At 31.2% G+C, this 14,437-nt stretch overlaps 1 protein-coding gene across 1 annotated transcript in view; it reads right to left on the bottom strand.

Moving 5' to 3' along the window:
• The window catches only part of LOC130450933 (homeobox protein ceh-30), a 112,079-nt gene that overhangs the window by 76,361 nt on the left and 21,281 nt on the right, over positions 1-14,437 (bottom strand). Inside the window, exon 2 of the mRNA XM_056789678.1 lies at positions 6,207-6,472. Within this exon, the coding sequence (XP_056645656.1) occupies positions 6,207-6,472 (266 nt within the window). The remainder of the gene's footprint in view (positions 1-6,206; positions 6,473-14,437) is intronic.

Here is a 14,437-nt window from a genome sequence, read left to right on the forward strand (position 1 = left end):
CATTACTCAGTAAGATAATGCCTCTATAGTTACTACATTATTGGCTGTCTCCTTTTTTAAATATTTGTAATATAAAAGTGGGATATTGTTGGTAAATTTTTGTTCATTTGTGTGGTTAGAGAGAAGAATAAAAACCTTATTATATGAATATCTAGTAAATAATGATACAGAAAATGAACTTTGATTAAATATATGTCACAAAATTTTATAATAATTCAAGTTTCCAAATAAACAGCTAGTAATCTATTTAACGGTACAAAAATAAACAAAACCTCCACAAGTTTAGTAATGGAAAAAAAACATAGAAAAAGTAGATACGAGGGTGGCCCAAATGTAAATCAAAATTTCTCCGGAATATAGTGATGAATCCAAGTCTCGTCTGCGATGAATATTTGGTACAATAAATTTTCATCATTCCATATCGCTGCGTGCAAATTTCTGCTCAAAGTTCAGGAGTCTTGGTATCCATCTTTCTGAAATTTTGCGGTAATCGACCCGTTCGCGTCGGTCTTCCAAATGAGTTTTTGTATAGCGCTGTCATTCTCATCTATAATACTTGTTCAGTTGTTTGCCAGAACTTCTCGACTTTTTTGGAATGGAGAACACTATTCATACACTTCAGTCTTAATGAAGCGCTTATCGAATTAGTCGAGTAATTTTCGATAAATTTCCGCGGAATCTAAATTATCTTTGCGCAACAGACATTGGAATATCCTTCACGCTCGTGACTATAAGTACACTAAAAAGTATGCTAACGTTGTCCCGACTGTTCCCTACGCTTCGTAACAGAGTAGTTTAACATTCAGTTTTACGACACTAAATTTTTCACACGTTTATTCTAAAATTCTGGTTTATAGTTAAAACAACCTCTTACGTAGAATGATTATTAGGCGAAACAAGTATTCTAAAAGCCCTATTTAAGAGAAAAGTAGTGGAAGATAAAAGATCGTTCGATGGTTTTACATTTGAAAGTTTTGACACATCAAATAGAAGAATCATGATGAAAACAGATCAAAAACAAAGCAAATTCTGGGTATTTTTGGAATACAGAAAGACGCGAGTCTAAATGTTGTAGATAATATGAATACTTCACAATATAATACAGAGTTTGATAATCCAACCATGTTAAAGATATTCTCCTAATAGATCTTGCAGCTTTCAACACTGCATAAACTAGTGAAATTTATTAGCAAGGGGAGAACATTGCTTGCTAAACTGGATAGTGGTGGCTATAATAATTGCTTGAACATGAGTTAGTGTATCCGAGACATATTTCAGTGAAGTTTTGTAGACCTCATTTTCATATAATCCATATCGGATTACAAGAATCATACACGTATTCTTTTATTATAATATTCCGTATTTTTATCTAAAATTATCATATTTTTGTACGTATTTATAAATTAAAAGTAATTCCATAAATAAGTCAACTTTCCTTGAGATTGAAGAGATTTGGAGCACAAAACAGTATTATTAACATTAAGAACTACAGCTCCCTTCTAACAGACTGGAAATGGACAGGCTGTTCGGCCAGAGGCGCATAAATCAGAGAATACAACCAGTATACATTGACGTGGAACCCTAAGGGAATTTTATTCCTGCACTGAAGATTGTTGTCGAATTAAGTGATAAAGAGAGAGTTAGCTCGATAAAGAGATCTGTGACGTTTAATTTTCTTTTTTATTTAAAATATAGCGAGCGACAATATTACTTAGTTTGAATTTTTCAAAGTATTAGATAAATATTTAATTATGAAATTATCTGTTAATATAAAATATAAAAATAATATAAAAAAAATTAGTCACTGTTACGGGATTATAAAACAAATTATGACTGATAATTTTCTGACCTGAACATATAACAGCATATGAAAATTTTTGCATAACATATAATATATATCAAGTCTCAAATGCAAAAGGCTTGATGGCAAGCATCAAAAGTATATATCTGTACATAAAACACTAGTTTACAAATAGTTGCATTCTTTGCATTAATTGCGTAAAATGAGTCGAGTTTAAAAATTTTCTCGAATGTGCCATGAAAACACGAAATACAATGTACAACTGTAAATGGAAATTTATATCGTCTGAAATATATTAAAAACAAATACTTCCAATACATCTTGAAGTAGTTTTAGGTTCCAATAAGTTATCGCTTTTAAACGACTGTTATGTCGAAAAAATAAGTTCATGAAACGTCAGGATCTGCCTACGTAGCCAAAGTATATTGAGAAGATAATTTGAATCACAAAATTGGGATTTCTAACAAAATATTGAATAGTCCATATTCTCCCAATAAAATAAAAATATCTGATAAAATTGTAGAATCAACTCTTAAAGAAAGTTTTTGATCAGAAGCAACATGGAACAACTTTACTACCAATTATTATTCCATTAAATGAAATTGTTTTATGATGAATTAATAATTGACTCTATCAATCAATCTTACAAAAGTAATACTTTCTGTTTATTTTGTGAATTATTTTTGGAATGAAAAATGTCTTTTTTTCACGGTGAAATAGAATTAACATATACGCGTCAATAGAAATCTGAAATGTCAAATTCTTTTTGGCATTTGATTTTACTGTTTGTATGTTGTTGCGAATTTTGTGGTTAATAATGTCACTTATATTTTTGTCAAATCTTCTGTCAAAATTTCTTGAAGAGCTCGAGTTACTTTGTCATGTGTTATCATTTAAGCGTATATGTTTATCAATATCAATCAGACGTATTCTACTGTATTAAAATTAAGTTTTTGTGTCATGAGTAGTTCAAAGAGACATAATATTAAACACATTGAACCAATTTGTCAAATTTTGATGTTTGATTTTTGTTTTGATGTTTTGATGGCCCCCAAACTTTCGAAACATACTCAATTTAGAATTTCAATGACTGACCTAGAACTAGAGGCCTAAACATCATTCGTCTCTACGATGCAGATTTTTCTTAGATATAGAGAATCTAAAAATCATGTTGAACTTGTGGAAGATCTTCTGATACAATTAAAGTATATGGGGTGCATTATGAGCATAAAACTCCACTTCCTCCATAAACACCTAAACATTTAGAAGATATGAGCAAGGAGGGCGTATATATCAGGACTTACGCGTCATTGATGAGCGGTACTAATGGAAATTATAGAGCTTATTTCAATCAACAATGATTACCAAAGTGAGCTTTTCTAAACAAAATAGAATTATATGAACATCCATTTTAGGTAAGTGTTTAATAAAGAGAAAAATTAAATAATTTTCTCTTATATAATAAATAACTATTCTATAGATAGTTTAAATAAGTATAAAAAATAATTCAGTTTTTTGAGAAATAAATATCTAATTCATCGTGTAATACTCCAAGTCCATTTTATAAGCAAAAATAATTGAATTCCTTGAAGATGTATCACTTCGTTTATGATTTCTTTGTGAAAAGTAATTTCCTCATCTGGAGATGTGGACCTTGAAATTAAAAACGATATTTCACGGTATTTTCTTATACAAAGTGAACAAATTTCATTTGATCTTAATACGAAACGATCTCATATCCAAATGTTAACTGCGCAAAATAAGAAACTGGTAAAAAAATAATGTTTATTAGTGTCAGGTGTTGAGTTTCCGCTACATTTAACATTCAAATGGAACATGACATGAAGTACGCTTGCATTTCGTTGCAGGGTAATAAAAGAAAAAAGATGCATTCATATTTTCTGCTTAAGTGCTATGAGTAGAAATAGTTTTCTCAAGAAAAGTAATTCAGACTAATCTCTTCACGATTTAATTACCGTGTTTATTTCCGAGCTCAATCGTAAGCTAATAAAAAATACAAGTAATCAACAAATGGTATCTATCAATCAATAGTAACCTTTTGGCACAGGATGTCCACCAAATATAATTGTTGCTTATTACCAACACTTATTGCTTTGATAATTTCCATCATATTAAAATTTTAACTTTATCTGACGAATCGCAAACCCAAGACAACTGTCATCATCGCAATAACACAGCTCAGTTTAAGTTATGATTGATGTTTTCAACGACATAACCTGAATACAGACAGTTTACAGTTTGACAAGTAAGTTCAACATTAGTCGCTTCGATAAGTCAGACGAAGATAACAACCAACATATTGATGGAAATATATCAAGTATATATAAAAATCATAAATACAGAAATTGCTCAGGCTGTTTTTGTACACATGTCCAGAATTTACACCATTTTTAAACATTTCTGTCACTTTTAAACGGTTTTAGAAACCTTTCGCAAACGGTCACAAAATCAGATGGAATGTTTTCAAAACTGTCCGATAAACATTCTTAATACTGTACATGAGAATTACCGTTTCCCAGTGATTTTCTATGAAGTTGGAATAAAGTTGATGGCAACGAAAAACTATCGTTAATTCTGAAACACTGGGCATTCAATAGACGAAAGTTTTTGACCCTTCACTTTGTTTGTGAATTAACTACCACCCGTCATGAAATTTATCTCATAAATCTACCTTTTATTTCATAAATCAAGTTGTGTTGTCTTCAAGCGGTTTTGAAGTGATGTTACTATTAAAAATACTTATGTATGAGATATATTCAGAAAATAGATATGAAAAAATAATTATTATACGAAAATCTACAACTGTTAAACCAATTTTCTACATAACTTTGAATATTTTGTAGACACTTGTCATTACCATGTAGAAAAACTCTTGTCGACAGGAATCCTTAATGATCTCGTAGTAAACATGTGCATTGATTGTTTGACCTCCTGGTAAAAATGAATCAGCAGAATTCCTTTTCTGTCCCAAAAAACGGTGCACAAGAGTTTTCGAGGTGTCGAGATTAAAACTTAAAATTAGAAAAGTTTTCGAAATTTTAGTTTAGTGATCGTGAGATTTGTGACAATTCCATAGCAAGAGCACGTACTAATTGTAACTTGTAACGGTTTTGTATAACCTTTTCTTCAATTGTGTGAACCAGTTAATCAGTAACTTAAGATCTTCATCGTACTTTATCTTGTAATTATCTACGCCATTTATTGAGCTGTCTGACCCATCTTCTAATCATTGAATCGCTCATAGCTCTTTGGTCGTGAAGCTCGCAGATTTTCTTGGTTTAACTTTCTTTAAGACTAACATGATAAAGAAGCACTACAGAAAACATGTCGGCACTAAAGATCTGAAAATGGTGTTCATTTCTTGTGCTTGAGTCAAAATAATTGCCACTCATGCTCGGAAGTACATTCGTAACGCTGCCACTGATAGAAATAGAAACGGAACTTACATTGTAGATGTACCTCGTATTATTATGTATCGGGTATAGCTAGTGTACATAACATAGAAAATTATTAATATTTTCTATTATTTATCTAAAAAAATTAATAATACACAGTCGCCTTATGATGTCATTCTGCTCACTACGTACATTGCTATTCCCACAGATTTAATTAAATCTGAAGCTGCTTGTACGAATTCGCATGTACGGGTACTTTCTAGAAACTTGGAAGTGTGTTGAGCTTTTTTGGTTTGTTCAAAAGATCGATTGAATTTTAAAAAGCATCTATTTGTTATATCACTTTTCGATTCAGAAAAATTTGAGCATCCTTGCATCAAATCCTAAACTTGATAAAGAACAATTACGAACAGAGGCATTGCATTACCGCTTCAAAAATTAAAAATAAAACTACATATTTAGCAAATATAGGATACTAAAAAACTATTAGAAATTGTTATAAAAACTCCCATGATAACATCAGATGCCGAACGATGTTTACCAACGCTAAATCGAATCAAAACGTTTCTTAGAAATTCAATGACCGAAGATTAAAGAAAACTAAATAGAAAATATTAATGAAAAAGTTCCAAGGCATACCTTAGTTTAGTAAACAACCTCTCAACATGGTTAAGTTATTGGAATTGTTACATCTGTTTGAGTTCTTCATAGTATTTTTTTAAATTGAAACAATACGAAGACAATAAAGTAGTAAAGTATAGCAAAGACCTTGGTAAAGACGTGAAAAAACGCTTGGTGGTTCATATTTGTGTTGCGTGGCAAGCAAAAATCTATCATTTCAGCACAATAGCCAATAAAATCAATTGAAATTTGCCCATAACAACAAATTGACTTGATAACATTACAGAACACGTAACATTTTTCATCTCAAGCCATCACTGTTATGTTTTATTTTTATACTATTTTTCAAAATATATACTAAATCTCACCTGTGTTTCTGTTACATTGAGTAGTTTAGCCATTTCTGATCTTTCACTGCTACTGAGATACTTTTTCATTTCAAATTGTTTTTCTAATTCAAAAATCTGTCTGCCGGTAAATGTCGTTCGCGCTTTCTTTTTCTTGTTCTTACTTTCTACGTCTTCCGGACTTGGATCTACTTCTATTTTAGTTAGTGTCACAATTGGTTGAGTCTCGGTAGTTGATTTAATGTCTATAGAGTCTTTAATAGTCTTTTTCCTCTTCTTTGTCGAATCTGAAAAATAATATAATAAAATTAAGTTAATTGCTGTCAGTATGTTTCAAAGAAAGATTGAAAAAATAACATTTATGATCTCTACTTATTTCAACCGCGTTAAGAAAGTGCAGTATAAGTAGTGAAGATAAATATAGTGAGTTCATAAAGTAATAAAGTTAAATTCTTTAAACCATCAATATTTCAATCAAAAGTATACAGGATGCACCATTATTCTAAAATGACTACCACTAGAAAAACATTTCTTATTGCAGAATTTATGAGATATCTCAACAAATCTATAACTTTGGTCTGTTAAATTTGCCTTCTTCTTCTTCTTCTTCTGTGTTTTACGTTTCCGCATTCATATAGGATTGCCGCCATTAACTAAACATTTAACATACACACGGTTTCATTGTATCTTACTTGTAAAATTAAGGTGTACATATACCTTTTGCATTATATTTTCACAACATTATATGACCTTCAAATATTTCTGTACTAATATCATGCGTTTATCCCAATGGATTAAAAAATTTCACAAACCTCCAAACTGTAGTTTTAGTCATATATAGACATATATACACAATTAATGACAGAAATACCTACTATTTTTTGACATGAACACTTTTTTAATAATTTTGAATTGAAACGACTGTTACTTTAAAACTTAATAGTTGTATTTCTAATAAAATAAATTATGAAAACTGAAAATTTATACAGGATGTACTAAATATGTTGTTATTTTAGAGTAACAATACACCCTATATACTGCTAATCGACACAAGCAGTTGGAATGAATTACTAAAAAGTATGGCTTTTTTAGCTGAAAATAACTAACAGGTCAGATTTTTCTAAGTCTGTATGAAATTTGCAAAAATTGGCGGCTAAGAAACTCAGAATCTATTTTACAAAATAACTGATCGCTGACGCGACGATTTTAAACTATTCTTTGATTTAAACTATTCTCAGGATAGTGCATTCGAATTTAGTCGTTAAACGTTTATATGATTTTTGAATTTGTAGTATTTATCAGCAATTCCATTATTCCATAATTTCGAAGAATTATGGTAATCTTAAGGCAGCTTGACATTATGGCTACTCCTAGCAAAAATTTTATAACCAAACTAAACAAAATACTAACGTCAAATTTTACGAATGAAAATAACAAAGTGAAATGATCAAAAAAAAAAGTGGTCAGTGAATAATTAATTGGCAGTAATGATATCTGCAGCTGCCTCGCGTTTGGAGCCTAATGGACAAACAATCAGCTAACTTCATCTACGCATGCTTTTGATCAAGAAATATTGCGTCTTGCATTGCATTGTACGTTGTTTTGCATCATGTCGGAAGATACAACTCGCATCGAACCTATGACTATCAAATGAAAGACATTATTCAACATACGGAATCTTATTCAAATATTGCGTATGTATTCGAGTTAACATGTGGTTTGCATTATTGTCGGATGCTCCTCGTTGCTTTGTATTGCTCGTGAATGAAAAATCGACTAAAGTCTCACGCTCGTAGTTAAAAGTCTCTTGCAAAAAGTCTGTAGCTTCCATTCTTCTTCTGATTTTAGCATCTCAAAGCCATTAGTATTAGCTTTATGATTTAAATTTTTTAATTTTTTTAAATTTAAATTTTAAATTATTTGCTAAGTAAAGAAAAAAGGAATCTTAAATAATGAAAAATGGTTACAATTAACAGTGAAGGAAAAAGAAGTTTAAACTCATCAAAACTATAGTTTATCCGAAATTTCCAATTTCTTTTTCTTGGATTGGATAAGTTTCTTTACTCGATCTTGTTCGATGCTATCCCATTCTTCAGTGAGCACCGTTTGTCGTTCCAATTCTAGACCAAAACTTTTTCCTAAAGTTCATCTCATAAATGCTTGATAGTATTTAACCCCAGCTACATGCTCGCCAATGCATAGCAGCAATTTCGATATTCTTCAAATACTACCCTCTGAACAGTATCTGGATTAGGATGAAGTTTTCGCCGATGAAACCGATGTAAGGAACGACGTTATCCCATAAAACTTCTTCCCCCGCTAAACCGCCTGTTTTAACTTTTCTTCCATTGAAACGCCCGCCCAAACCATCCAGGAACCTCCTCCAAAAGTCACGTTTTCTTTCAAACAAATCTGCGCGAATCTTTTTACAATAGAGTGATCGCTAGAGCAGTTTGTTTTAACACTTGTGTCCATTTTTAGGTAGAATTCCTGGTTGTTGCCAATGAAGATGTATATCAGTTGACGTTTGATGGCTAACTGATGGATCAGGTAGATAACCTTTTATAAGGGTCCGTTACCCCTAATCATCACTATTATAAACAAGCTAAAGACTCTACTTCTGGCATTAGTGAAATTGTGCCTTTACAGAACTTTCAGAATTGGCACTTAAACTATTATCTAGCTTCCACATAAAAAATTGTACGTATGTGTTGAAATAGAATTGTTTTCAATTCATTAAATAAATTTTTTTATTGTCACTTCAATAAATTCAACAATATCACTGATAATAAATGAAATGAAGTACAAACAGGACGCGGTATATAATTTTGTGGTTAAAAAGCGAAGCAAGTAAACAGTAGACATTTAAATATATATAAATTATCTGCTTTATCTACAATTATTTTATTAAAAACAGGTGAAGAGTTCAACAACATCTCTATAACTTACGAAAAGTTGTGAGTCATGAGTTAAAATGATGTAAAAATTTGTACTATTTTGAATCAGACATTTTTAATTTGAAAAAAATCAATCTTTCGGATTACAATTCCCGACTGGCGTTGAAATATATTTTTCCAGTGAAATAGCGATATAATGCTTGCATTTTACTGTCTAATAATAATTATTTGAGAGATTTGAATATAAAGAAGCACAACTACTATGGTAATTCAAAAATTCCTCATAATTTTCGTTCAACAAACTATTGAAATAAGATAGAAGACAGCCGCACACGCATTCGTTCAGTTGGCACTTCTGTGACCACGTACGTATAATTGTTGTCACCTAGAACAATCAAAATATTGGAAGGTAGAACTACCATTAATAGTACGGGATATAGAGATTTGTTTGCTGCTAATAATTTGAAGTTAGCGACCCTGGAACACCCTCTCTACAGCTCAGATCGTCCTCCTTCATACATTAATTTCTTTGGACCGCAAAAACCTTCTACCAGGAAGGCATACGGAAGCTTGAGTCTCTTTGTATCAAGTGCCTTATTAAGACTATATATATATATATATATATATATATATATATATATATATATATATATATATATATTTGAGCACCTATCTTAGTTTGATATTGAAAATGTTAGATATTTATGTTAAATATAAGATTAAAGTGTAGCGTTAATTATTTTACGAAACAACTTAAACTCCAATTCATATATTCATTTTAATTCTTACATAAATATGACAGAAAACATGAGAAAGTGGGAAAACTTCAACCATTGATGACCAGAAATATTTTAACATGTAAAGTATTATTTAGAATATAGTGAACCACAAGATCCTGGGCAAACTGCAAGCCAAAAAGATTATTTCAAATCAATAAGATAATAAATTAGCAGATATCAATATTATAAGTATGGGCACTATATATAAAGCAACTTGAGTAGGAATTAGTTGCTTGGTGATGGCTCTTCAATTTCTTCTAGTGCTTCACTTAACGTTACTAGAAAATAACATAATTTCAGATTATGCGAAAGAATATTGCAATTTTTGTTCATACTTTTATTCATATGAAACTTTCCGTATTATGACAACACTTTTAAATAGTGAAGGAACTAAGGAAATCCTAACAAAAAAATTGAGGGGCTGGATACCTTAGGTAATAAAAGATCCAAAAAATACGAGGTATAGCCATTAAATAACGAGACTGGGGATATAAAATACTTTATTTCCATATTATGTATATTTATTCATTTAAATATTCAAGATATATCCCCTCTTTTTTCCCTACATCGCTCCATACAAATCTTCCATTGTTCGAGGTCTGTTTTTCTGTCAGTTCCTTCAGGACGCGCGCCCCTACTTCTTTCACAGCTTCAACAGACTGAAATATTGGTCCTATAAATGCAAATTTGACCTAAGAAAAAGGTTGCACGGTGCAAGAGCCGACAAATAAGGTAAGATTACCGAGTACTTCGATATTTTTATCCGAGTTTGACGTGGAAGGGGACCCGAACGTGAACCATCTTCAACATCTTGTCGACCATCTTGAAAACGCTTAAATCACTTGAAAATACGTGGACGTGACAAACATTCATTGACATACATTTTTTCAATAAATTATTTAATACAAACTAAGGCGACGGCTACACTGGTTTATCTATAGTTACGATAGACATAAAATTTGAAAGAGTAGACTTTGGACTACACAGCTAATCGTCATCAATATTTGGCGCATGCCTATTTTTTCTGCTCTCGTTACTTAATAGCTACACCTCGTATATTTTACAATTCTGTAGAGCTACTTCACTTTAAGTAGAGCTTTCCTCGCCAAAAGCAATGTTATTGCAGAATAATAATTGAAAAGCAACATCGATTAACTCTTCAATAAATTGTAAAAATACGATTTGTAAGGTCTTAGATAGTAGTAAACGGTTATGATATCCCAGTAAAAAAATATGAAGGAGCTGTCACCACGGATTTGACGAAGTAGCTCCACGATCTTAACACCTCATGTGCGGAATTTCCATTGATCAATTATATTATCAGGTCAGAAATTGGTTACAAAAGGTCACTTAGTCTTATTAATTGGTCGGCGTTAGTACATTTTTTATTGATGGTTAAAGTTTTGAAAGGTCATTCAAAAAAATTAAAACTTCCACATATGCGGGTTCGAAAAGCATTCGCTGATACTTGGTCAGCTTATATGAATATTTGGTCGGTTCAATTTGATACTAAAAAAATGAAGTGCCATTGTCGTAACGCGCATGTTTTGGGTCGGTTAATTGTATCAAGGCAATGAGCAAATGCGCACAGCTCTTTAATAGAACGGCATAAGGAAAATATTCTTAAAAAAAACTTTGATATGTACTACCATCAAATATATAATAACGGAGAAATAAATAGGATATTTTTTTAACTACGAGGAGATCAACATAAATGCTTGGAATTTGAAAGATGATAGTTAACTAGCTTATTTTATTATAATTTTAAATAATAATTAATTTTTTTGGTTAGAAATATTTTATTTTATTTACATATAAAAATATCATGAAAATCTATTTTTAAAATACATTTTTACGATTCCTACTATTCACCTCAGAAATAATTCCGAAATTTAATGTACATTGGTCAGTCGAAAAGGTCACTAATCAGTCGGATAACTTCTCACAAAAGTGATAGCAGATTATATCCTGATAGATATTCATTAGCGACCCATGTCTATCATGAAGGACACAATATGAATTATGAATCTGCCAAAGTTTTTACAACTGAAAAAAACTACAAAAAAACGTTTATTTTTAGAAACAACATATATTCCCAAAATCATCAATGTATTAATAAGAAAACTGATTGCCTTAGTGTAATTTATGCATATCTTTTAGATTTTGAAAAAACAAATTCTATGAAAAATCAACGCCATTAACAACCAACTAACCTCACCTAACCTATAAATTTCAACTTCACTAACCTATAAAATTTATTGTCATTTATATTCTAGCCAATGAATATTCAAGTACATTCATAACGACCTAACCTATTGAAATTTAATGTTATCCATAAATTTACCAATAAATATTGGACATCATTCAATACAACTTATTTAACGTATAAAAATTCAACGTCATTCATAATCTAACCAATCAACAAACCAATAAAAAATTAATGAAAATTCCTATAGTAACCAGAATTAATATTTCAATTAAACAATATTTCTATCAACGTTAATTTGAATATTGAATTTTGAATTCTATAAGTTTAAAAATTTTTACAAGCTTTAATAATATCAAAAATCACGGGAAATCTTAATTAATTATTTACCATACAATGAATACATAAGTATTCGAAAGATCGAAAATATATCGAAGTTCACTTTGGTGTTTCCTTGCCACGTTCCCAATAAAAAACTACTCTTATATAAATGTTCTTCCTGCAGAAAACAAAAGGACCTGGGCATCTCCCAAATCCCATGCATACAGTGTGACCTTCACGTATATATATATGTTTTTTTTTTGTTTAATAAAACTGACAAAATATTCATATAAGTCGATTAATTATCAGCGAACGCTTCTCGATGGTGCATGCGTTGAATTTTTGATTTTCCTCGCTAATTAGGTGCCAAAATTTCTCAACGACCTTGAGAACCGTTGAAAAAAAATATTCTAGCGCTGACCAATTAATATGACAAACTGAGCTTTTATGACTAATTCCTGATGGTATATTAGTTAATCGAAATTTCGCACATGGGGGTGGAACGAAGTTGTCTCTCTTCATAAAACATCACAGGAGCTTATAACTAAGCATATCATTCCGTAAGTTATGAATACAATACTTAGAATAAATTCACCCATCCCAATGAATTCTTTTATATTTTTCTATTAATAATGTTTGTTTTCTTTACACCTAACTGTTAAATTTCTCAATCTTTACTTCATGTATAGATGTCATAGACACCCTGTGTAATTAATAACTCTAAACTGAACTAATTTAAAAAAGATATTTATTGACGAATTCATATAACTTAGACTGGGTTAATCTATTTAAAGCAGAAATGAGACTGTTAATTAAGGTTATAACTACTGTCTGGCGCCATGAAACTCTTCTTTCTTTAAATAACTAGAGTAATACTTAGAGCAATTGGATTTTTTTCCGTTAGAGTCTTTATTAATAATGGTTTTAAGTAATGAAACAATTTGAAATTCCCTTAATAGCTTTCTTAGTTGCCATATTGCCATATTCAGTAGAAAACTTAAGTTAACTCCATTTTAATAGACGTCGAGTATGCAAAAAGACTTCTAAATTTACAATTAAGGAATTGTTGCAAGAAAAAATTCAATCTATTAAATTCACTATCATTCAGGATGTATCGAAATGAGTAAGGAAAATAAAATTACCGTACATTAGATTCCGGGAAACACCGGAGCCAAGGGAAATTAAATAACTGATAAGCTCGCTAAAGCGGTGGCAGACAAGTCCTGTGACCTGAACCCTTCTGTAGTATCAGCTACAAAATAATGGAAAAAGCACTGGAAAAGAAGGTACCTAGGAGCAAAACCAAATATTGGGACAACCTACAAGAACTGAGACAGGCAAAAATTCTTCTGGGAAACTGTAACCAGAGCAGATTTGCAGAATGTATCAACCTAAGGGAGAACAATCTACGAATATTCCCAAGAGTTCTATCGGGACACTGTCACGTCAACAAACACCTTAATACGCTAAACCTAGCAAATAATGCTTTATGTAGGTTTTGAAACCTCTATCCACACTCTCTACAAGTGTGAAACGCTACGAAATTTCAGAGCACTACACTTGGGAGCGTATGAAATAGAAGACGAAGATCTCTGACAATTAAAGCCATCCCACATTCTAGACATTTTGAAAGGATTGAGATTAATTGATCAGCTATAAACACTAGGTCCTCCAGTATCGCAGCATGAAAGGTGGACACAATAGATCATTTGGGTCGCAGTGTATACCAGACCCCAAATCCATACATACATAAGGATGTATCATTGCATCAGAACATCAAAATGAGGACGTTTCTAATTTCTAGTAATAAGCTATATGTAGGTACTAATACGTGAACTTTTGATTTTCATCTGTTGCAGTGGAGTGATGGTTGTTTAGGGTGGAGTAGATATTATTTAGGAGAGAGAATATAGCATCATTTGTGCATTTGTTACTGTTTTTAAATGGTTAGTAGAGAAATTTTGATTCGCGAGGAAAACAAAAAATTCCACTTATGCCCGATCGAGAAGGGTTCGCTGATAATTGGTCGACTTATATGAATATTTGGTC

Source organism: Diorhabda sublineata, chromosome X (assembly GCF_026230105.1).
Source record: "Diorhabda sublineata isolate icDioSubl1.1 chromosome X, icDioSubl1.1, whole genome shotgun sequence".
NCBI classification, from domain to species: domain Eukaryota; kingdom Metazoa; phylum Arthropoda; class Insecta; order Coleoptera; family Chrysomelidae; genus Diorhabda; species Diorhabda sublineata.